Here is a 26,098-nt window from a genome sequence, read left to right as displayed (position 1 = left end):
ATTCTCTGTAGTGTTTCAAACACTATTGTGTTTAAAAATACACAATAGGGCGGGGATGGGGGAATGGGGAGTTATTTTTTTAATGCATATGGAGATTCAGTGTGAGATGATGAAAAAGTACCAGAGATGGATGGTGGTGCTGGCCGCACAACGATGTGAATGTACTTAGGCCACTGAACCATACACTTAAAAATGGCTAAAGTGGTAAATTTTATGTTACGTATATTTTACAATTATAAAAGAAAAAACTTAGAATAAAGATTACCAAGAGACTGCTGACTGAAGGGACAACCCAAGACTCTGATCACTGAGAAGATGAAGAAAAAAGCACTTGAACAAAACCAAAGCCTTAAGGACACTGCTCCTTGTATTTTAAAATGTAGCCCCAAACCGATGACAATGGCTCCCAAGTCAAACTCAGTTATTTGGTTATGCCTAAAAGTTCTGAACTCCCAGCACAGCACCCAACATCGAGTAAGTGGTTGCTGTAAATATTTCCTGAATGTGCTGAGAATTGCTTGAATACGTGGCTCAAGGCTTAGCAACCATTTTGATGTCCAGCTCTTTTTCCTATGATAAAGCAGCGATAGTGAGATTTGACTTCTGCGATGTGATACTCTTACTCTCCTGAGGGACAAAATACTTTTGTCCAGAAACATCACAATCTCACTGCCAAAGACAGCTCTACTCGCCTGCACAGCCCAGCCTTGTCCTCTGTCTTCAGATTTCTCTTTACTAGGTGGAAACTAACCCTGTACCAACTCTTAATATAACCCCTTTACCTTCTCCCCAAACAAAAATTGTAATCCCCCTAGACCAAGTCTTTCATTTTCTCAGCAAAAACATAGGACCTGAGGTCATTAAACTCGTGATAGAAAAAAACAGGGTTCTGGAGGTTCAGGAGAGCATTTTTCTCGTAGTCTCATTTAAACGGTCATTTTACTAATCAGAAACAGTCCCAAACTGCCATCACCATTATCCATCACCACGAGGCAAGGGGAAACACACACACACACACACGCACCCCCTAGGACAAATAAAATCAAAACCAAAAGGCAATGAATCCTACCCCTTCACTTCATACATAGCGAGGTAAATAATGCTCCAGAGAGGCTTCATTCACACAGAGAGCCAAGGATGCTGGGACGGCGGCTCATCACCCGCCCCTCGCTTCTCTGACTTGCTCAGATAAGCCATTCATCAGTGTGAGCCATTTGCACTGTCATGGCAACGTGCCCCCACCACAATCCAGGTTCTTCATAAGTTTGACACGCCACGATCCATTCCCCGAAAAAAACCTCTAAATAGGGTTACTTGGCAACACTCTTTCATTAAGAGATAGTGTTATCCTATAGGGAATTAGGCATCCATAAAGGCAGGGTTGTTTTTAAAATACATAAATAAATAAATAAGGAGAATGGCCACCCCCCTGTGTGTCTATGCTTAAAGAGGTTATGGTGAATAGCTGGCCAAGGCTACTATAGAGCTCTCTGCAAACCATCTATTCACAAAAGAACCAGAAGATGTTAAATGCTCCCTACCAGATTATATTCAGAATATAAACATGAACCTTTAAAAATAACAGAAAGACTCATCTGGAAGTCAGAGCCCCCAAGAAAGGCTAGCCCATCCTCTGAGCCATATTCCTTCCACTACAGCTGAAGGCACAGTTAACAGGAGGAGTTGACCCACCAGGTGTCCCGGAAGCCTTTACACTGGGCATGAAGAGCTGATAGGTTCCCATGCCTATGCGGCGTCTTGTGGGGGGTGGCTAACGTGGTACGTTATACAGTGCCCATCAAGGCCTCAGCAGCTTCCATCCCTCCGACTCCAGGCTTCCTACCAAGAGTGCACTGCCAGAGGCATCTGGGATGAGAAAGAGAAGGAAATAAATCCCATGACAGACCAACGGACACACCTTTCCCGAACCTTTCTGGTACCCTTCCATGGACTATGACATTCTACTTACTAGTAAGTTCCAGTACAACCTTCGTAGATCTGACACGATTTCTCCCCACACAAATATTTTTTGAAAAATAAAATGCCAGTGTCTCACAGGGAATTAAACATTGAGGTAAAAGCTCTCAGAATAAAAATTTGCCACCTTTAAATAAAGCTTGTGGCTCCTTTCTTTTAACTCTGGACAACAAGAGAAAATAATCAGAAGTGGAACAAACAAAACAGGCTTCTAAGTAAATATTAATATAATAAAAGAAATCTTAGGACTCGGATTATGGGTTCTTCATTATGCTTTAATCATGGCTGGACTCAGTGTCTTTGTACACCTTACCACAAAACTTTATCTCCTAATTTTTCATACTTGCCTTTTTTTTTTTTCTTTTTAAATCTTGAGTTGACAGAATCGCAAAGGATCTCAGCCAACAGAAATTTGCCCTTGGCTGGCATGTGTGAGGAGAGCTACGTGAAACCTCAAAATAAATAGGCAACCCTGTCTCCAGTTTACTTTCCGTCCTCCAAGCTCCCCATTCTGGTCCCGTGCTCACACCGCCACCTCACCTGCATAATCCACACAATCACGTTCACAGTCACGGGGATCCCATTAGCCTCCCAAAGTGAACAAGGCTGAACACTGGACCCCCTGAGACCTAGAAAGGAAGTCAGTTTTAATCTTTTAAGATTCTTGTTTCAGACCTACATTCATTTTTGGTGGAGTTAAACTAGGTAATAAAGATTCCATCCTTTCTCCAATCTATAGCAAGGAAATAAAAAAAAAATGGATCGGAACCTAGTACTCTGTAATTTACACATATATCCACTATATATGTTCATATATAATATGCACATAGACTTTAGCTATACGCTGCCTGTATTCCAGGAATACACAATTACATCACAGATATTTCTGTATCAACATTAACGTAAGTAATGCACCTTACAAAAGCATCTCTAGAAATTGAAGCTCCACTCTTAGATTTTCCCATACCTATTTCCAGCCGCTGTCTAGTGTGTATGTCACTTTATCCTTCTTCCTTTCTCTGCTGAAATGCACTGGAGTCTGGAGGCTGACTGGCTCAGGGTTGTAATGGAATATGTAGCCTTTCACCTCTGGGTCGCGATACTGAATCTGGGCCACATCAGCACATCTGAAAGCAGTTACTGTACCATCTAATGGCCTTGCTTAAGACAAAAGCCACTGTTCGAGCTTTTCGCCCTTGTGGGACATCTCAACCAGCAAAGGCAGCAAGGAATGAGCAACAGGCCCCTAAGAGAAACTCCCAATTAGCTACAGCCCATGGGAATGGTGTGCAGGAGCCCTATGCAAGAAAAGCTTGAGGGCTTTACAGTCTGACGGTGGCACTTCATCTGTGGACAGAGACCTGGGGTATGTTCCACTACGATAAAATTCCCTTTCTTTAACTCAGGAAGTATCAGACACCTATAAAAAGGTAGGTATCTCAATCAGCCCTGAAATCTCACAAGCTCAAAAGGGCCCTTTTCCAGAGAAGGAGGAGTAAAGCCAAAAGAAGAAGCAGGACTCTTGGGCTCGGACCCGTGCTCACTGGTGACACTAATCAAGGGTCCCAGGGCCTAGAAGAGTGACTGGTGCAGAGTAGATACTGTATAAATAGTTGTTGAATGGGGGAAAAAACAAGTTTCTGGGCCTCTCTATCCATCCCTTTCTTTTATCTATTAAATGATGTTAAGATAGACCACCCCATATCCAGGGACGACATTCCTTAAAGGGGTGCTGTGAGAAAGAAGGGGGGAAAGTGGCCATGGTCCAGTGCAGTGACCTAAAGAAAGCAGCCATATAAACATGAGGTGGTATTATTAACTTATCAGATCTTTAAAACGGTCCACTTGGTCTAACTCCAAAAAAGTCATACACATAAAATGTGCTGGCAAACCTGGAAAAGTCATGCTGCCATTGAACATATTGCCGTCAAGTACCCAAGAGCTCATAAATCTTTTTTTTTTTTTTTTTTGGAATTTACTGAAAAATGTGCAATGTAATTATAGTAAGGTATTAATAACTATTATGCAGGGAACCATTTAATGTGCTGCCCTCACAAAGATTGATTTGCCAGCTTAATGTGTTTACTCAGCGATGATGACCACCTGTGGAAAACTTTTCAAACTATTACAGGCACAAATAAAGCAGTTGCCTTGCAATGAGTCCTGCAGAACAGAGCAACGTGGGTCTGAGCCATGACCCACATCACCTCAGGGCGAATGCAGAGCCAGCCCTCTGCTTAGGTCAGTACAAGGGAGAGAAGAGAGAGACATATAGGGGGGATTCCTACATCCCTCTACAGCCATCCAGCCGGCCCTTTCCCTCCAAGAGTGAGGCTCACGGGCTAGGGTGCAGGGGTCAGGGTGGGGAGCAGCGCAGCAGAGTGGGTCGGAAGGGCCGTGCAGCAGCAAGTGTGGGGACCACGTCCTGACCCCGCCCACAGCTCCAGGCAGGACCCTGGGTGCAGGCATCTAACCTTGCTGAGTTTCCTCATCAGTAACATAGGGACAGTGACAGTGCCTACCTCACAGGGTGGTTGTGAGGACCCAATGCGATATTGCTCATAATGGGCTTAGAAGTACCTGGTGGGTAGAGCGATAAACCACGATTACCCCTCATGAGCCATGACTGATGTTCAGTCCACAGGGATATCTCCTCCCTCAGAACACTATTTTGTAACACAACTTGTACTACTATATTTGTGTGTGTGTGTGTAAGATACCATAAAATTTGCCATTTTTAATCAATTTTCAGTGTACAGCTCAGTGACATTATGTACATTCCCATCGTTGTGCAACCAACAACACCCTCCATATCCAGAATGTTTTTCATCTTCTCAAATTCTCGGTAACCACCATTCTGCTTTCTGTCCCTATGAATTTGCACTAGTTAGTTCATAAGAGTGAAATCATACAGTATTTGTAATTTCGTGACTGGTTTACTTAACTTCACATAATGTCCTCAAGGTTCATCCATGTTGCAGCATGTGTCAGAATTCCCTTCCTTTTTAAGGCTGAATAATATTCCACAGCATGGATCTGCCACACTTTGTTTAGTCATTCATCTGTCAATGGAGACTTGGGTACCTTCCACCTTTTGGCTACTGTAAATAAGGCTGCTATGAACACAGGGATTGTACGTACGTACTCCCTGTCTGACCTGGTATGTCATTTGTTAGAACATTTATATAAAGGTTACGTGGTCATTTAATTTCTTGTGAAGGCAATGTGTTGGGCCACCCTTTTTGGACACTTTCAGTCTGTCAAATACTGCGTTTCTGAGCGTTCCTGCAGACCAGCAAGGCTGCTTCTGGTCTCTGCCCATGAGATTCTCACCTTCCTCAGCCTTCCCTCACTAGTTCCTCTGCATCTTTTTAGCCTCCTCCCCACCATCCCTTCCCACGCCATATCCAGCCGTGACATCCCTTGAAGGGCTGCTGTAAGGAAGAAGGGAAGAAGGCTGTGTACCATTGTACTGAGGCCTGCAGCTGTGGCAGCTGCTCCCCATGTGCCCACAACTCTGCACTCACCAGCCCATTCCTGTGCCCACCCCGCCCCCCAGACTGGGACGGACTGGAGGGCAAGAGCTGTGTCTTAGTCATCTTTGCATCCCAGGCCCATGTCCAGCGTCCACACATATATACGGTTAAGGCCAAAGAAACACTGGACAGGTAACTGAGTGGACAGACGGACAGACTGGTGATGAAAAAATGGAACCTGAATGAACTGAATGTTAATTATGTAGAATGAACCCTGGGGTCCGGAGGTCACCATTTACATATGTAAGTTTTACTTTTCTATAAGATGGCAGCTTGGGATGAAAGTTTGTATACTAACGTTTAATGAATGCCTACTATGGGCCAGACAAGACATGCCTATGAGGCAGTTGTTATTATTAACACCATTACACAAGTGAGGAAAGACGCAGAGAATGGTTAAAGCCTTTTCTGTAAATTCCCAGATCTGGTAAGTGGCAGAGCAAAGATTCAAACCCTGTCAGGCTCCAGGAACCATGCTCTTAACCAAAGAATTGTAAGGCAACACTGGACAACCTCTAAGGTTCCTTCTATGCCATTGTTCTATAATTATAAAATGCTAATAAATTAAAAACAATATTCTGAGGCTCCCAGGGGTAAAGGTGACGCACAATGTTAAAAATTAATGGTATTCATTTGAACTGACACATGACAGTGAATTTTGCCTGATGTAAGAATTATAAAGAGGGTTTGGGAAGTCTGTGATCCCACTAAAAAAGATACCATCGGGTGATCTTAAATAATTATGATGAATGCTATTCCAATTCCTTTCAGAAGAACTAGCAGGACTCCATTAACATCCGTGGAAAAATCGTCCTTCCTCCTTGTTACTCTGCACTGAAAGACTAGAACTAGCCCACTATATCTCTCCTCTCACTGCAAACTCTAAGGTAGTCGGAAGCCTTTAAAAGAAAAGAGATTCCTTTATTATTGCAGACCCTCCTCTACCTGTGATGTGATCATGTGTTACCATCTCACCAAATAATGGATGGAGGCAGTGCAGAATCAATTACCAGAGAAAGGAAAAACAAACCAAACATGAACACTCTCTGAGGGGCCAGTGTTTGAGAAAGGGGCCTCATGCTGGCTGCAATGGACTGAATGTTTATGTTCCCCAAAAATTCATACGTTGAAACCTAACACCCCCAAGGTAATGGTAATAGGAGGTAGGGCCTTTGGGAAATGTGTAGCTCATGAGGGCACAGCTCTCATAATTGGGATCAGTGCCCTTACAAAAGGGTCCCTGAAGAGTCAGCCAGTCCCTTCCACTACGCGAGGCCTTCTTCTACTACAGAAAGAAGGCGTCATCTATAATCCAAAAATCAGACCCTCGCAAGACACCAAATTTGCTGGAGTCTTGATCTCAGAATTCCCAGCCTCCAGAACTGTAAGAAATAAATGTTTCTATTGTTTATAAGCTACCTAGTTTGTGGTGTTTTGTTATAGCAGCACAGATGGACTAAGACACTTGTCCTCTCAGTTCAGTTCTGACCAGTGATAGTAAGTTTCCTCCCTGGACTACCTGGGACCCATTGTGAGCATCCAGTGAGCAATCCCACATTCCCTTATCCTGCAAGAGTAGAAATGAATATAAGGGAATTAGACTGAGCAAAACCAAGGACACCCAAACTAGCCAACCCGTAAATGCCTAGACATGGTCCACCGAGGTGAAAGGGCTGCTCTCACTCCTTGCCGTGAATTTCACTCTTTTCTGGAGAACAGAAGGCCATGTATCGGGATGGCATCATGCCACTCCCCTGGACTGACCCCAGTATCACCTCCCACCCCTCCATATATCACCAACATCTCCTCCTCTATCGTCCTCTTCCCTCACCCCAATAATGTTCACATTACACAGCAGTGGACAACAGATTTTTTTCTCAAAAAGCCAGAAATCCTTGGAGAATTCATGTATTCTAAAAAGAATTACTGTTTACTACATGCACAGGCACCAAACCAAACATAAAATGAATGAGACAGGATCATTAACTACACTCATGGGTTTCGGTGTTAAGAAGGAGATCCACACAGGCAAATAGCGACATAAATAAATTCTATTAAAATCTCGATGGAGATTCAGAAGCCAGAGGTTTTCTGGGTGACCCCAGGCAAGCCTCCTAAACCTCTTCTGTTATCTCCTTCCTGACCACGATAAAGGGGCATTATGGAAACTCACTAATAACTATGAGTACTCTATAAAAAAAGGTAAATTAGCCCAAACCACCACCACAAAAAGCCCGCAATCCAGCAACTTCCTTCCCCCAAGTGGCTGCCTCACACAGGAAGCAGAGAGCCTGATTAGGCATATTAAAACTATGGCTTTGTATTACATTTACCACCCCGGCTGCAAAAAATGCTCGTAAAGCCATCACCGGCAGACTAGCAGCTGCCAACCACTTCCTCTACTCTCAGCGAGCCGAGACAGTTAGCCGTCCTCCTCTGCTGAATGCCCCTTTAATTGCACATCCCACTTTATTAGCTGCCTTGACCTCCAATAAAAGCTTCAGCCTAACAATGTCTGAAACCTGGGACAGGATGTCTACCGTGTTACCAACTTGCACGCTGCCTAAAGGGCCTCGGCAAAGTGTGTACGCGCGCGCGCGCATACACACACACACACACACACACACACACACACACACTGCCCCGTTAGAAAGTGTTCTCCTTAGAAATGTCAGACTTGATTGCAGGGACAAATTTAGGGGCAAAGATTCAAGAGGAGTTATAATAAAGGATGCAATGTTTGAGGATATAATCAGCAAAAACTTGTGTGGAGGGTTTGCTGTGCTAAAGCCAAAACTCTGAGTTGGGTGTGTTTGGGTGCAGAATGTTCTATTCATGCTCCATTATGGGATGTGCAGAGAACTTGGTGGAAGAACTAGGAGCAGCAAGTGATATTCCTGTTGCTGCTGCTGCTCTGTGCCTGTTCTCAACTACATCTGCTCCAAAGTCATGATGTGCTCTGGGCTAGTAAAAGCGAAATGAAGTTCTGTTTTTAGTTTCTATACTCCCTACATTGTGTTTAGACTCAAATACAAAGTATTATATTTGAAATAAGAGTCAGGAAAACATTCTCCAGGAAGCAGATATTTTAAAGAGGCAACCTGGGGTAGCGAAAAAAGAAAAAAATAAAATCGATGATAACTGCATGGACCTCATTGACTCAGCAGGCAGCTACCTGCTACATCTTTTCCCAGACTGCAGCATCAAACACTCTGGGATCATTAAATCCAAGTCATGGGCATGTGATATGTAAATACTGGCCTAAACAATTATGGCCCTATCTAGACATTTAAAAGAGCAGAAAAAGTGGATGCGGAGAGATAGGAACACTCATACACTGCTGGTGGGACTACAAACTAGTACAACCTCTGTGAAAAGCAATATGGAGATACCTCAAAGAGCTAAAAGTAGAACTACCATTTGATCCAGCAATCCCAGTACTCGGCATCTACCCACAAGAAAAAAAGACATTCTATACAAAAGACATTTGCACTAGAATGTTTATAACAGCACAATTCACAATTGCAAAGATTTGGAAACAACCCAAGTGCCCATCAATACATGAGTGGATTAAGAAAATGTGGTATATGTATACCACGGAGTTCTACTCAGCCACAAAAAGCAGCGGTGATCTAGCACTGCTTGCATTATCCTGCATAGAGCTGGAGCCCATTCTACTAAGTGAAATATCACAAAAATGGAAAAACAAGCACCACATGTACTCACCATCAAATTGGTATTAACTGATCAACACTTATGTGCACATTTAGTAGTAACATTCGTCGGGTGTCAGGCAGGTGGGGGGGGAGGAAGGGATGGGTATATTCACACCTAATGGGTGTGGTGCGCACCATATGGGGAATGGACATGCTTGAAGCTCTGACTCAGGTGAGGCAAAGGCAATATATGTAGCCTAAACATTTGTACCCCTGTAATATGCTGAAATAAAAAATAAATTAAAAAAATAATTTTAAAAAATTTTAAAAAATAAAAAAAATAAAAGGGCAGAAACAAAGAGAAATCAAAGGGGGCGAAAAGGTTTTGGAAAAAATTTAGATGGAGAAATTTTTTTAAGAATGATAAAAAAAATGTTTGAAGTTCTGGTGTTCCTGTATTGCTACTCAGGATGAACTCATAAATTATTTCTAACTCCTAATCAATTAGGCAGATATTTTTAATGTAAAACAAACTACAAGCAGTTCTTATATCTGAGGCAATCCTTTTCCTCAAACACTCCTTACCAAATTGCTCTTACAAAATCAATTGTCTTTTTGTTTGTCCAAGTTTATTCCTGCTTAGAAACACAGAAGACAGTAAAGCAAATAGCTTTATTAAGAAACAGGAAGAACCTTGTCTGTCAGTTTATGATCCAAATTCCAAAGGCAGAAACATCAGCAATGATAGCGCTACCAGTACCTTCACTTGGCTGAACAACCAAGGAGGCCACCTTGGCCAGCTGCAGATGGGACGTCCCACAAACGTGGCAGCACATGGAACAACTTCAGGTTCTCAGCCAGAAATCCACCTAGGATTTTGTCAAGCTTATCCCTGTGGAATCTGGGTTCAAGAAATGGATTCCATAAACTCTTGGGGCTTTCTCCAGCTTCACGAAGACTCACAGGCTTGGGAGAACTTTAGAGACCACTGACTACCATGCTCTTAGTTTACAAAAGAAAAATAAAGCACAGGTCAGCTAGGCAACTCTCCCAAGATCACAATGCTCATTAGTGCTGGAAGCAGGATTGTACTTCTGTCCTCATATCTCAGGACAGTCCTTTTCACCTGAATATCTGGGTTTGTAGACAACCTCTAATGCTTGTATCATCCACTTCTTTATTTTCTGTTTCTCTCGCACTCTCTCTCATACATCCTCCTTCTCCTACCCTCTATTTTATTCCTCCCCTTTCTATCCTTCTCTCATCTATTCCTCAGCCCCCACTGCCATGCTGCCTGGCTTGGTGGAGAACAATTGATGCTCCAGTTCACAGCCATGGGACCATGGAGAAGACATTCAGCTGCCTGCTCAGGACTGAGACTTCCCTCTACAGAAAGACACATAACTGAACCAGGCAGCTGGTTATTTTTCTTAAACAGTGGTGGTTGCTAGTTGTTTGCCTGAATTTGACTGTTTATTTTCTGTATAACCATTTGGTTATACAGCTTTCGGTGGTTATTGTTATTGTTGGTTTTGAATCAGTTAATATGTAAGTCTCCTACTGCTGCATGAAACCACCAGTTAGATCGAGTAGGGTGTAGGTAGGTAGTGATTATAACTCTAAAGAAAGCAGCCACTATAAATAAGATGATAGTGTTTCATGGAAGAGTAGCTGCTCATCACTGCTAATTAAAAGATGAAATTACACCACAGAAAAATCTCAAGCTCTATAAGTTCCTATGTTATCTTAGGAAAAAAAATCCTGAATTAGCATCTACAAATCTCAGACATTACTCCAATTAAATAAAGAATTATTAAAATAAAAGTTTATGTTTGTCCCCCTTGTGGTAGAAAAGCAGATTTTAATTTATTTGCAGTTCATGCTTTCAAACAAAAAAGAAAGTTTAAATAAAAACAAATTTTGTGTGTAAGAACCATCAAAAACTTTAGAATTATGTTGTGTGGGCAGCTAAAACTTTTTCCAAGTATATTTTGTGGTCGGCAACAGTATTGAACTTAAACTCCAATAAGAATAAGAGATGAATAAAAATAGACCCTTAGCTATAACCTAGTTTATAGCACTTAAGATATAGTTCTGCTTATCAAAAGAATTTAGTCTCCCCCCAGAGCCTTCTGATAGGCTAACCTATACAGCAGCATTCAGAGTAGCTCCTCTTTTTGTGCTAGAGTTTACAAGAACCCTCTCCTGTCAAGTCAACTCCAGCTCCCAGAGCTGAGACATGTGTAGCAAATACTGTGTGGTGGGGGAGGGCAACTTCTTTATTTCCAGACTTCTTCCCAAAGTCTGGTCGGAATCGATGCGATAGGATCAGCAAAATACAACCGCAAAGAAAACCGTCCAAGAAAGATAAAACTGGATTGGAAGGCAGATAAGCCCAAATTCCTGGTGCTGCTCAGATCTGCACATCGCATGTGCGGTCACTGGAGGAAATCTGCTCTCCCTCACTCAGCAGAGCTGAAATGCCAAGCGCAGCATCTGCAACGCTCCCTGGAGGGCCCCGAGAGGGCAGGGCTTAAAGAAGGGATTTCCATCTGTGACAAAGGATCTCAATCCATATTCATGCCATCTCAACTCAAAGGAGTCGATATTTTCATCAAGTGAGCTCTCTTAAACTTTCTGTGGAGCTACCCTACGAATGGATAAATAAGTATGAGATGCTTTATTCACTTGGAGGTGAAGAAACAGAAGAGATGTGCCAAATGGTTTCATTTTCTCTGACTGTTTCTCCTCTACTTTGGTGTCAGACCACTAGCAAAACAAGAAAGGGAAGGAGGGAAGAAGAGAGGCAGGGAGGGAGGAAGGAAGGAAGGAAAGAAGGAAGGAAGGAAGGAAGGAACCTTTCACAGAATTCAACTTCCTGTGGAAAGTCTTTAGAATAGTCACAGAAAGTGATGGTTGGCTATTGTCTCGCATTTTAACCTAATCCTCACAACCACCTGGCGGGCTCCTATCCTTACCCCCATTGTACAGATAAGAATAACCAGGTTCAGAAAGGCTAAGTGGCTTCCCCAAGGTCACACATTAAGTGATGGAGCCTGGTTTTGCACCCAAGTCTGTTAACTCCAGATCTTCATTTTAAGGTAATAAGAGCCTCAAAAAATGTATCTCTTGTAACCTCTTAGTGTCGTCAATAACTCAAATGCTGCCTGAGATGGCCTCACCGCTCCGTCCACTCCTGGACACACTGTCATCGGCTGCCTTTCTCCAGGGCACCAGAAACTCTTCAAACACAGATCCCCAGTGACCTCCTGCTTGCCAATTCAATGGAAACCTCAGTCTTTATCTCCTTGATCTCTCCAAGGTATCAACCTTTTATCACTCCTACCCTCTGAACTCACTCCTCCCTCAGTTTCCATGACACCACTCTCTCCTGTTTTTTCCTACCTCTTTTCTGGCTTCTCCTTCTTGGTCTACCTTTTTGGCTCTTCAGGCTGCCTGTCCCTTCAAAGTCAATGGGCTCCACAGCTCCATGCTCAGCTGTCTACTGTCTCACCCCACACATCCGTGGAGAACTCACACCATCTGTGGATTCCAACACCTTCTTCATGCTGACACCTCCCAGACCCACATCTCCACCGCTGAACCCACTCTAGAGCTCCAGCTGGAATCCACTGGACCATTCCTCCCTAAGCTCTAGACAGCCCAAACCAATTTAATGACCCACAGCCATCCTTGAACACCAGACTCACAGTAAAAAAAAAAACCATTCTCTATCTAAATAATAGGCAGCACCATCCATACACTTGTGGCCAGAAATCTGGGAGAACACCTCATTTTCTTCCTCTCCCTCCAGCCCCACGTCTCAGCAGCCACCCATCATGGGTTTCCTGCATACAACATCTGTCAGGTCTAAGCTGCCTCTTCACTCCCTCTGCATCATCTTTCACTCAAGCCACTGCAAGGAGCCTCCTAACTGGACATGGTGCCGCCACTCTTCCAACCCATCTTCTCTCTCCTGATCACAGCAATCTTTCTTAAATGCCTATCTGATCGTTTCATTCCCCTCCTGAACGCCCTGCCCACAGCCTACATGATAAAGTCCAGTTTCCATAGCCTGCAAGGCCCTTCTTCCTCTCCCTCCCAGCTTCCCAGCCTGTCACTCACTCGTGCACACACTGTGTATGGTGACAATGTACCACTTCAGTTCCCCAAGTGTACTGGGAGTGCATAACTCCTTTGTGCCTACACCTGCCATTCCCTCTACCTGGAATGTCAGTGCTTCACCATGTTCCTTGTCTGCCTCTAATACCAGACTGTGAGTTGCTCCAAAGTAGGAATTTTAGTCATTTTCATATTTTGATTATAATATGGCATAATACTATATAGTTGGTACATGAATGGAAATCAAACATGCGTATTTGGGGTATGAATATCAAAGCAAAAACAATAAATATTAGCAAACTGAATCCAGCAGCGTATTTTTTAAAATGCATTGTGACCAAGTAAAGTTTATTATGGGAATGCAAGGATGGTTCACTAGTAGGAAATCAATGCTAATAATTCACAATATTAATAGATCTAACGAGGAAAAAATCCCATAATTTTCTCCCTAAATACTGAAAAGACATTTGGCAAAATATAACACCCATTCCTGATAAAAACACTAAATAAAATAAGAATTGATGGATACTTCCTTAACTTTAAAAAATATACAGAGAACTTAGTCCAAAAGCTAACACCTTAATGGTACAAAATCTATACATTTGCCCACTATATCACTATTATTAATATTTAACATTGTAAAGTATTAACCAATGTAACAAACAAGAGAAAGCAATTAGAGGCATAAAAATAGCAAAGGAAGAGAGTAATGATATCTGTATTTGAAGAAGATAAATTTTTTTGAAAACCCAAGGGTACCAATTTTTAAAAATCAATGAATATATTAGTAGAATTTAATAAGGCAATAGGATTTAAAATTAATATGTAAATCAATATCCTTCACATATATAAATAAGTATCAATTAGAAGAGATAAAGGAAGTGAAGATTCCATTTATAATAGCAACAATATAGTACCTCAGATAAATTTAACAAGAAATGTCCAAAGCCTATATTAGGAAACCTTTAAAAATTGCTGAAAAGTAGGCTTGTTCAAATGGAAAAGCATTCCACGTTCTTGGGAAAGATTTGACATCATAAAGATACCAACTATTCCCCCAGGTTAATATATAAATTTAACACGGTGCCAACTAAAAAAATTTTTTTTGGAATTAGGCAAGTTGATTCTAAAGTTCATACAGAAAAATAGTCAGGAAAGAAAAACCAGGAAACTCCTAGAAAAGAAAGGCATTGTTTGAAGGAGAGATGACTAGCACTACCAAACATTAAAATATGCTACAAAGCTTCTATAATTAAACTAATGTGGAACTGGTACATCAAAAGACAGATAAATGTAACATAAGATGTAGTAATAAACCCAAATTCAGCTAAAAATTTGGTATATGACAATGGTGGTATCTTAAATCAGTGGGGGAAAGATGGATGTTTTAATAAAGAGTTTGGGGATAACTGGATAATGATAAATGATAAAAGAAAATGATAAAATTGGCCGGGTGCATCAGCTGATGCCTACAATCCCAGCACTTTGGGAAGTCAAGGCAGGAGGATCAATTGAGACCAGGAGTTCAAGATCAGCCTGTGCAACATACGGAGATCCCATCTCTACAAAAAATAAAAAATTAGTTGGAAAAAAAGATTTTCTTAATTTAAAAAATAGTTTTAAAAATTAGTCGGGCATGGGGGCGTGCACGTGTAGTCCCAGCTACTCAGGAGACTGAGGCAGAAGTTTGAGGTTACAGTGAGCTATGATCATACCACTCCACTCCAGCCTGGGTGACAGAACCAGACTCTTTCTCTGAAAAAATTAATTAAAATTTTTTTTAAAAAAGAAAAAGATAAAATTGATGTATACTTTTCACTGTACACCAAAAGAATCTCTCAATGGATCAAATATCTAAATATTAAAGAGGACCCTATATAAATATGGAAGAATACTGGGTCCATTCCTTTAAAACCCAGAAGTGGTGAACAGACATCCCTCTAACAATAACTCAAAATCCAATTTTCTTAGATGGATTCTGGAGTAGTTGGAAAGGCCATGGTAAATAGATGATGGATACCAACTGATTTGATACTTCGATAAATATTTCAAAAGTAACTTAGGAATATAGATGTATTCCCAATCCCGTTGCACCTCTACAAATGTACTTTAAAATAAGATATTTCTGATCGGCACATATTAGTAGGAAAGATCGTTTGTGAGCCCATTCTAAACAGTGCTCCTTTGCCATAATAAGACCATATAGAAAGTTAAAAAAAGGAAAAAAAAAACTGATTATGAACAGCTTGGTCACAAGCTGTTCATAGACAGTGGTAAAAAGGGCTGGGCGCAATGGCTCACACCTGTAATCCTAACACTCTGGGAGGCTGAGGCGGGAGGATCACTTAAGCTCAGGAGTTCGAGACCAGCCTGAGCAAGAGTGAGACCCCATCTGTACTAAAAATAGAAAAAACTAGCTGAGTGTGGTGGTGTGCCCCTGTAGTCCCAGCTACTCGGGAGGCTGAGGCAGGAGGATTGCTTGAGCCCAGGAGTTTGAGGTTGCTGTGAGCTAGGCTGATGCCATGGCATTTGCTCAGGCAACAGAGCGAGACTCTGTCTCAAAAAAAAAAAAAGATAGTGGTAAAAAAGAAATTAGTTTTGTATTCCCGAAAAGAAACCAGGAACCCTCACAGACACCATCCAATTTGCAATCTTTTCAAGGACAGAAGAGAGCAGAAGTCTGGCAGCCCTGCTCACATGGCACTGAAACGTCCAGCTGTAGAACTCTTCCTCTCAGAGGGTCAGGACAGGAGCCTCGGGGAGAGTTTTCTGTTCAGGAAGGGCTGACAACAGTGTCTCAACTAACTTAATATAAATATAAGGAACTTCCTTCCCCCTCATTACATTCCAACCAAGAAAATTAGTCAACTCAGAAGCTGACAGTCACATAATTCCCACCCCCCGACGTCCCCAATCCCCAAAAGTGAAGTTACGATCTGTGAGTCCAGGAAAAATAATAACATTCTCAAGCAGGGTCTCTCAGTCAGTTCTACTAATAGTGACTTCCTACCAGATTTTAGGGGAAAGTATGCTTTGATATCTCTGTTCCTTGTATCTTTTTTCATGCCTCCTTTTGAGATCTTAACCACTTCAACCACCTGGAAGGCCAGGATAAAGAAAAGAAGTCATATTTATCTTCATTTTGCTATATGAGATTGTATGTGTGCAGGTGTGTGTGTGTCTTAGTACCATAGTTTCTGGCACATAAGGACAGTAATTGTTAGCCATTTGCTATCATATTACCATCACCATTATTATTAGATGATGAATGATACAATCTGTAATATAATGCCAAAGAGCAACTGATGTTGCCTAAATTTTAATTGACTTAATCCTTCCAAATGCTGACAAACTACCAGCCTCAGCCATTTAAAAATCACATTTCTAATGCAATAATCCTATCTACAATGAGTGTGGAAGAAATTATTACAGGCCAGGGATTTTTTCAAAGTGAATTAAATCACTATAAAAACTGACCATGTTGGTTTACAATTAAAAGTCTGGTAGAAGGAAATGCCATTATTCCATAGCTTGCTAAGCCTTAAAGAAAAGATTACAGCTCACATATCTTGACTGGGAATGTTTTTATAAACTCCTAAAGTGTTTCAGAAATCTTTTAATGATAAATGCTGCAGGACTTTTGCATGACTGATACTATCTACTAGCTATTTCTTTATCTAAAATATTTCTAAAATGGGAAAGACTCAAATGAAGCTTTTTGAGAATAGCCATGTGTTCTCAGAAGAGGAGATTTCAGCTAGAATTCCCTCTTAATAAGTATTTAAAATGCAATGTGTGCTTTATCTATAAATTGTTTTATGATTGCTTTGGGAAGACCTTTTGAGTAGAGTTATTTTTTCATATCCCTCTTCTGGAGCTGGCAAAATACAGAAATATGTGCATGGGGATATATATATCTATCCCCAAGTCTAGACTTACTTGGGCTCTGGCTATTTAGAGCCCACGTTTGGTGTTTTTAACCTCTGTGACGCATTCCTTTCTTTCATCTCTGTGACTCCTGGCCACCCTTCTCAGTATGCCTGCCTAGCCTTCCTGATATTTCTGGGGCATAAATGGACTCAGGATATGTGACTGAGAAAAAATCAGATAGCAACATAGTTCTGGACCCTTTTTTTACATAAAAGAAGATTTTCTTTTATTGATATGGAAATGAACAGATGTCTGATAACCTTTCGCCAACCTGAAGCATTTCTGTTTACTCCAGAGAATTTCTTTGGGCTGATGTTTCGTAGGACTTACCCAGTCAATTCAAAAGTTCTGTCACAGATATCAGAAAGATCTTGGCTAGCCCAAAAATGAGAGATTCATTTCTTATTTCTGGCTTGGTGCCTCGACTGTCTATAAAACAGGAAAGACACTCTTGCCACTGGACATGAAACGGTTTTATATTTACACACTGGAACACTACAATGGGTGAAAGGACTGTTCTCACTTAAAATCCCAACACTTTACACATCCACATTGTTTTATCTGACTGCTTCCACTCACCAGCACCAGAAGAGAAATAATATAAACCCAGTAAGTACTTTTTTACTGACTGAGGTAATAAAAGTCAATCAAGGTGTTTTATAATCTGCCACTAGGCACAAATCTCTGCTCGCCCAGGTAAGTTGCTGTTGGAAAGGATGAATCCAGAGCAACAGTAACAGAATCACATGAGCCCACAGTTGTCACGTCTGCATTCCAGTCTTGAAATAGCCAACAACAAACTGTTTTATTACTAAATCTGCCTCCACTGTCCATCTCTTTCTAGAAAACTCAAACTCAATGCACAGAAAACCAAACCCATTATCATCCTTCCCTCTGAGCTCCATCCAGTTCTTTGTCTCCTCCTATTTCCTGCCTCAGGCAACACTATCACCACCCACCTGCTTACATCCAAGTCATGTCACCTTCTGCCATGAAGCTCTGTACTCCTGTGGCCACGTGACTACTGACAGTGCTCACGTAGGGCTCTCACTCTCAGGCCACCAGAGCCAGTCACTAGCTCCTGGGACCAACCAGATATCTCTGCACCAGCTTTCTAGCGCTTTGCCTCCCTCTTTAACCAACTGTCCTGAAGACACAACTGGGGGAATTCACTGGGGTGTGCTACCTCCCAGTGGGCTTAGTGTAAGAACTCATATGGCAGTACGATATTTGGGAAATGTACCAATGAAATTACAATCTGACATTAGTAATGTTTTTCAAGAAAAATCTTAAATTCTGTAAACATAAATCTAACAAAATCTTATCTAATTAATAATCATCAACCTTCATATCTTTCTTAAAGAATGGAAAGGCTTTTCAAACTTTACCTTAGATAATTTTTACGACATTCTAACAGTATGAATCACTTTTTTCTTAGCATACGAATGGGAAAGTTAAAAAGTAGAGAGGAAAACTGGTTTACTCAAAGTCACAAAGGAAATCTGTAGTGGAGAAATAACTAAAACCAAATCCATCCTAAAAAAATAAGGTTCCTGGATGTACTATTCTGCTTCTGACTTTCAAATACCTACCTAGGAGACTTTTGATATGACCTAGTAGAATTTAATACTCTATTCAAGAAAATATTCCCCAAATGCAGTTAAGCATCTTAAGTGAATTACAAAGATGACTTTTGATAATTATCCCTCAAAAACATGTCTTTATCTTCCAGACTTTTACTCTCTAGGGCAAACTACATATTGGAGTCACAATAACATCTCTTGTTCTAAGGAAATGTAACTCCTATGCCTGAGGGCTACAAAGGTCCACAGTTTGCTCATAAATCCAGCTCTGGGAAGAAAGGCCTATCATCCAGTTATACGGCCTTCCATCCATGGCATGCCAGAGAACACAGCAACTGTTTGGTTAAAATGTTGCAAACCTTAAAGGTATGATAGAAATTATACTTAATTGGAGAGTACAAATATTTAAAATACACACATATAGACATACACATCTAAAATTATTATTCCCAAATACATGCAGAAGATTTCTAGTTAAAATTGAGGCCCCAAACCTCATTACTAACAATGAGCTAATCCAAAGCACCCTGGCTACATCCTGTACACTCCCCTGTGCCAAATGTCATGCTTCATTGTGCTGCTTCACATATGAAACTCAGGCAACCGTGCACTGTGTGATATTCCTGTGTGTACTTAAATGATCCCCTGTGACTGTCCCCATGACTGACAGCTCTTCCCTAGATGTCCTTGGATCACTGTAAGTCACTGTAGAGCATTAAGGTTCAGCAGATCCAATGCGTCTTCTGCAGTCATCACCTCACTCTGACAATATAGTCAGTTTCCCAACTTCGCTTTTATTTCACCAGGTAAATAAAATTGGCATATACATTGAGTTTCCTCCTATAACACTGAATGAATTTTCCAGGCTGCCTGAACAAAAACAAAATTCCAGTTTGTCACGCTGTGACTTCATAAAACATGATGGATGCATTTAAGTTTCAATATTTGCTTCTTCTTCCTGTAGATTTTCCTTCTTTTCCTCCATTTTAATGAAAAGAATAAATTTTATTTACTTTTGCACATAAGGAGCACTCAAAGAACAACACAAAGAACCTGTTATAAGAATGGGTCCTTGAAAATGGCCTAAAATAATTTGGTAGGCTGCAACTTATTGTGACTGCCAAATATCAATTGTTACATCTTTAAGAACCAAGTTTCCTCAAATCTTTACCAGTTGGGTCCACTACCATTACACAATCTCACAGCACCCTGTGTTCCCTCCACAAATGTGAATAAATTATGAACTGTGCATTTTGTGGTTAATGTTTGTATCCTCCATTAGAATGTTAAGTTCCATGTGGAAAAGGGCTGCATGTACCTGTTATTTTCATTGCTGTGCCTGCCACAGTGCCTTGAGTGGGGTAGAAAATCATTGGATATTGATAGACGATGAAAAGAACAAATAAATCTGTGAGTGTTAAAAGGTGTTAAATCTGAAGGTGTAACATGCAAGAGCAAAATAAGTTTTTTGATTCCCTAAGATTTATTCTTGGGATGTCCTAACAGATCAAACTACAAGAATGTCATGGTGACAACAATCCATGAGTTAATTATTCTTGAGACAAGTTCTGCATTCATAAAACCAATTCTCCCAGTGGTAATTTTTCTCATTTTAAATGTTATGGCACCTGAGGATATTTGTTTAATTTAACCCTTGCATATGAAAACATCAACGTGTGTGTTTGGATAAGCAGAGGAGGCAAACAGATGCAGTTATTCATAAACTCCACTACTCAAAAATCACAATATTTCATTTCCAAAGTCACAGAAATATAAACCAGAAAATGCCATTGAACAAACAGTGTCAGAAACCTCCACAACAATCCACTCTGTTTTCTTGATATTGCTCAATAACCACTGATGAAAACTCTTTGAAGTGGAAGAGTAAATATTATCATTTGATAGTACTTGGGCCCAACAGTGCAAATACAATTGCATTGTGTTACACTCTGGGGGCTCCGGCCAGTCACACACCGCTGGCAGGGTTGCTATGGAGGAACCAATGCGCTTAGTGCAGGAGCAGGCCAGGAAGCAGCACTGTTCGGAGGAGGTACCCACCTCTTAATCGTCCTCGGCTACACAAACAGAATGTTAGGGGAAAAAATGCTGGCTTTCACATATGTCTTTCTGTTTCTGCAATCCTGGGAAGGAAGGACCACAAATAGGCAAAGGGAAACGCCAACTCCCAAGTATCAGCTTGGTTTTACAGCTCCCAGCGACATTTGTGTAAAGGATCGCAGGTGGGGGTGGGTAAAAATCTAACGAGCGGCCTGCAGTCCCGAGTGGGGAATGGGGACCCGGCAGCAGGACAAACCACCTGGAGGCATCCCCCATGGACCTTGAGGCCTGAAGCCGTGGGCCCTCCCATCGCCCCTGCCCCAGGGCGGCCTGGCTGAGGAAGACGCGTGGGGTCGCCCTCGCGGGCCAGAGCCCCCTGGGGTGTGGAGCAAACCCCAGCGCCGCCAGGGCCCCACGGGCGGCGGCGGGGCGCGCGGTCGCGGCGGGCTGGGCAGCTGCCGTCCCCTGCAGAGCCGCCAGAGCCCTGGACCGCTGCCCGCCCGGCGCGTCCCCTGCTCTGGGGCCGCTCTCCCGGCCCGCCCCGCCGCGGCGCTCACCTTGCCCGGGAAGGGCCCCGGGAGAAGTAGCTTCAGAGCCTGCCTCTTCAGCTCCACCAGGCGGGCGTTGCAGTTCTCGCACCAGACGCCGCGGTCCGAGCCGGGGGAGGAGCCGCCGCCGCTGCCCGAGCCGGGAGACCCGGTGCCGAAGCCGGGCGAGCCGCCCAGGGAGCCCGGCGAGCTGGTGCCGATGCCCGGGGAGGCGGGGCCCGGAGAGCCCGTGAAGGAGCTCGGGGACGAGGTGCCAGAGCCGGGGGACGGGGTCCCCGACGAGCCGAGCGCTGAGCCCGCGCCCTCGGGGGTGGGCCGGCTCCCGGCGCGCGACTCCTCGTACGCTTTCCTGTACCAGCTCTCGGGGGAGAAGGGCGCCGCCGGGGGCTTGGTGGGCGAGCAGACTTCATTCACCTGCGGGGGGAGACACGCCGGTGTCAGGGGCCGCAAGGCGGCCGGCTCCCGCGCCTCGGAACTGGGCTGGGATGTGGGCACCCGCCCGCCAGCCGGGGAATCCGCGCGCCACCAAGGCTCTGGCCGAACGCCCATTCCGGACCGCTCCAACCCCTGCGGCCAAATCGCCCTCCATCTGTCTCGTTAATTGTCTTTAAGTGAGTCCCCACCTCCCGGTTGACCCCTGCGCCGGTTCCCGGGAGCCGGTGGACTCCTCGGGTCAGGAGGAAAAAGGCTGCTCTGGCGTTTTCAACGGTTTGTGCAGGGGGGACCCATAGATTCAGCGCCCAGCGCTTTTGAGCCCAGCACCCACCCCGGCAAGAGCCCAGGTACAAGATCCTGGAAGACTGTATCCCGGGAGACCTGGGATTTCAGGATTTTTATTCATTCGGGGTACAGCCCTCCGGATCCCGCAGGTAAATGAAAGGATCTCCCGGCTCCAGGGAAACGATCTGAGGAATGGCAGAGCATTCACGGTAAACCCTCCCCTTTGGCTGAACTCTGCCTAGAAGAACTCTGCCTACAAGTGCAGGAATGCTGCAAAAGTTATGGGCGCGGAGAAGGGAAGGAACAAGAGGACTTAAAAAAATTCCGAGATCAAGGCGAGTGTGCGGGAGTCCCCGCGGCAGACCCGCCTCCGCCACGCACAGCCCCGCCGGCCGGCGGAGGCACCTCTGCAGCGGGAGCACAGCTCGGGCCGCGCGCCGGCGGCCGGCTCCGCGGGGCTGCCCGGCCCAGGCTGCACGTTCCCGGGAAAAGGGGGGTCCCGGCCGACATGGCTCTGGCAACCCATCTCCGCATTGTGCCCGTCACAACTTACCCCGTATTTCTTGCCCCTGGTGGACACCGCAAGCCGCTCTTTATTCCCAGCTACCGAATTCATGGTGGCTTTTCCAGAGGAGAGTATCTCAATATTCCACCAGCGCTACATCCAAAAGGTCTTCCAACCCAGAAGCGTCCCCCCGTTGTAGGGGCTGTCTCTTGGCCCTCAAATTAAGGTTTCTTAATGGAGGAGAGGTGGAGGGAGATAAAAGCAAATGGACCCCAGAAGTAATAGCACCAATTCGCAGAAAGGGTTGGGGTAGCTGGAATATTCTTCTCTTCAAATAATGCTTTTCCTCATCCTCTTCTGCCTCTTCCAGTCGCACGTTCTCTTTTCACAGTCACATCCAGATTATTGGCGTTTTCCTCAGCCAAGTAAGTCCGTTCTCCGCCACGCGGGAAGAGAGGAATACAATCGAGGCACACGGCAGCCGCAGGGAAGGTGGGCGAGCCCTTGCCGAGCGAGCCGGCTGTGGGAACTTGTCTCCTTCACCGAGCTTGGTAACTGAGTTCAAAGAAATTCTCCCAAAATATAAAGATCCAGACTCGGGGAGGAGCCTCGGCGTGTCGCCGAGCCAATATCCGCCGGCCCGTTTCGCCTGACAGTTGCGCGAGAGCAGGGAGAGGGGCGGCTCTGCGCGGCCCGGGAGCCGTCCGCGGTCAGGGCGCGCGTGTGCGCCCGGGCGCAGCGCGGAGCCTGGAGACCCGCGGCCCCGCCGCCTGGCTGCCGCCGCCGCGCCGACCGGGCTCCATTTTATGTTGCTGCGCTCCTGCCTGACAGCGAGGCCGAGGGCCGGGGCGGGGGCGGGGACCGTAAATCTCGCTCCTTGCGGGGAAGTTACTGGCTAGTGGCCCGTGTTCTGGGATTTAATGAAACGCCGCGGCGCGAGCCTGGAGCTGAGGGCCGGCGCGGCGCGAGCGCGGCTGGACGGAAATGCGGCGCCCGAGCCTCCCCCGCCCCCAAGTTCTTTCTCTTCCAGGCGAGGCTTGCAGGTCTGCCTTTGAAACGCCGTGTAAAAGGGATTGAGTCACAAACAAGTCCACAAACATGCCGGGTCCTCCCCCCGCCCTTTGTTCTCCGAGACCTGCCCTGCAAACCTTTTCTGGAATTGCCCTACCAACCTCCGGCCGGCCGGGGGCCACTCTCCCCAACCACAGCTGGAGAAGTGGGGGCCTTCGACCCCCGCCCGGCCTCCCGAGCCCCAATCTGGGATGTGCTAAGCTGCCCAAGGATGGGACAGGTGAGCCCGGGGACCCAGCGGGCCACTGCCGGTCAAGGGAAACTGAGGGATTCGCCACGCCGCACACGCGCAGCACGGACGGAGCGGGCCTGGAGAAGGGGGTGTGGCGCGAGCCGGCCTTGGCCTCTCCTTGCCGGGGGTCGGTTCCCTCGCCCCAGCTCTGCCCTTTTCTTCCCGCGGGTGGGTCTCGCGGGGTCTCCCGAGCACCTAGTCATCGCCCCTCTCCTATCCCCCGCCCCCATCCCCAGCGCTGCGCCCAGGAGCGCAGGACGCCGGCTTATGCCGGGCTCCACACGTGGCTGCTCGGGGTGTCATTTTTCATTTCCCGGGAGGACATTTCTTCTGGTGAGCCGGTAGGTCTGTTTGGTTGTGACCTTTAATTAACACCCCGCGAGACGCCGCCTGAAGGACTGGCCTGGCGCGGGGATCACGTGAGGTGTAATGGCATCTCCGCACCCGCGCAGACCCGCCCGGGGGGAGCCGGGGCGTGAAGGACGCTTAGCGTATTCTGGTCGCTGGCTTCCTTCTGCGGTACGGACGAGGCACGAGGGGGCAAGAAGACAGTAATTTTTGGCGCTGAAACCCTGGGGCAACGCCCCCCCTCCCGGCCTTCCTCGGGGAAAATTCCTCCTTTGCCTTCCCTGAGGTGCCCCCCCTTCCCCCCACCCCGCCGCAGCCCTTGCGTGGGAATATTTCACAGCCACCAAAGCGAGGTGAAAAGGTCAAATGAAGATGTCGAGAACAGTGTGGAAGTTTCCATTACGTTCCTACTTCCAATTTAAAAGCGATCATATCAATAGAGGACCCCAGAGAGACAGGTACGCCTCCAGGCAGCACGCGCCGGCTCCCCGCATCGTGCTCCGCGTAGGTGCTGTGGGAAATATCCTGCCATTAGCCACGCGCCGCTTATCAGCCAAAAAGCGGCGTGTGGCCAGGTGAAGGGGACGAGCCGGTGAAGCCGCGGGTGGGGAATGTGGGGTGTCGAGGTGGAGTACTGGGGAGCTGCGCGATGCACCTTGGAGACGGAGGAGCCCAGAGCTGGTCCGATTTGCATCCCAAAGTGGCTGGAGCCCCAGAGCGTGTTTGGTGGGCTTAGAGCGCCCTCTGTTGATCGAAGTTTACAACCGGAGGCTCCTCGAGAATTTGATTTGAGGCTTTTTAAAATTGATGGAAAATGTCTATCCATACAGTGAAATGCACAAATTTTAAGTGTACAGTTCTATAAATTTTGATAAATTTATATTTCCGATAGGCTACCATCTCAATCAAGATATAAATTCCTCTCCAGAAAGTTCTCTCCTGCCTTTTCCCCGGCAATCCCCTACCCCTCGTAAGCGGCCACTATTCTGATTTCCATCACCATAGATTAGTTTTGACTGATCTTTAGTTTTTTAATTTACAGAATCCATACAATATGCACTCCTTTGTATTTGCCCTTTTTTTGGCTTAACGTAGGTTTTTGAGTTTCATGTTATTGCTAGCATGGGTCTGTTTTCTATTTGTACTCTCTGGGAAGTTTTGGGGGGGATTTTGTTATTGGGTTGATTGAGTTTTTTTAGAGACAGGATCTTGCTCTGTTGCTCTGGCTGGAGTGCAGTGGCGTGATCATAGCTCACTGCAACCTGGACCTCCTGGGCTCAAGGGATCCTCCTGCCTCAGCCTCCTGTGGAGCTGGGAGTACAGGTGTACTCTGTTTTTCATCCTTCCGTTTCTCCTGCCTTCCTTTTGTTAAGTGATTTTTTTTTTTTTTTTTTTGCTATTCTACTTTTATAGCTCTATCGGCTTTTTAGCTCTGATGATTTTAATATGCATCTTTAACATATCATGGGCTACTTGAGAGTTAACATTGTGACACTTCACCTAAAATATAAACTTGCAACTATACCATTTTACCTCCCTCCTCTGTGCTACTATTTTGATATATTTACATACATTGTAAGACCCATGATACATTCTCATCAATTTTATTTTAAACAATCTGTCATCTTTCAGTGAAACTAGAAAATTTTTTTAAGTTTTTTTATATTTACTCAGTTTTACCATTTCTGGAACTCTTCATTTTTTTCTGTAGAGCCAAGTTTCCAACTGGGTCATTTCCTTTAGCATTTCTTTTCTTTTTTTTTTTTTCTTTGAATTTTTTTTTTTTATTTCAGCATATTATGGGGGTACAGA

General features: G+C 44.6%; 1 protein-coding gene across 1 annotated transcript in view; it reads right to left on the bottom strand.

Moving 5' to 3' along the window:
- Window positions 1-23,192, bottom strand: part of KIF26B (kinesin family member 26B) — a 451,375-nt gene extending 428,183 nt beyond the window's left edge. Inside the window, exons 1-2 of the mRNA XM_012644360.1 lie at window positions 22,684-23,192; window positions 21,420-21,824 (exon numbers count right to left, since the gene is read on the bottom strand). Of these exons, the coding sequence (XP_012499814.1) occupies window positions 21,420-21,824; window positions 22,684-22,746 (468 nt within the window). The 5' untranslated portion in view covers window positions 22,747-23,192. The remainder of the gene's footprint in view (window positions 1-21,419; window positions 21,825-22,683) is intronic.
- Between the last annotated feature and the right edge of the window lie 2,906 nt (window positions 23,193-26,098).

Source organism: Propithecus coquereli, unplaced genomic scaffold, assembly GCF_000956105.1.
Source record: "Propithecus coquereli isolate 6110/MARCELLA unplaced genomic scaffold, Pcoq_1.0 Scaffold210, whole genome shotgun sequence".
Classification (NCBI taxonomy): domain Eukaryota; kingdom Metazoa; phylum Chordata; class Mammalia; order Primates; family Indriidae; genus Propithecus; species Propithecus coquereli.
Note: the sequence above shows the minus strand (reverse complement) of the source record. Positions and strands in the feature narration are given on the sequence as shown.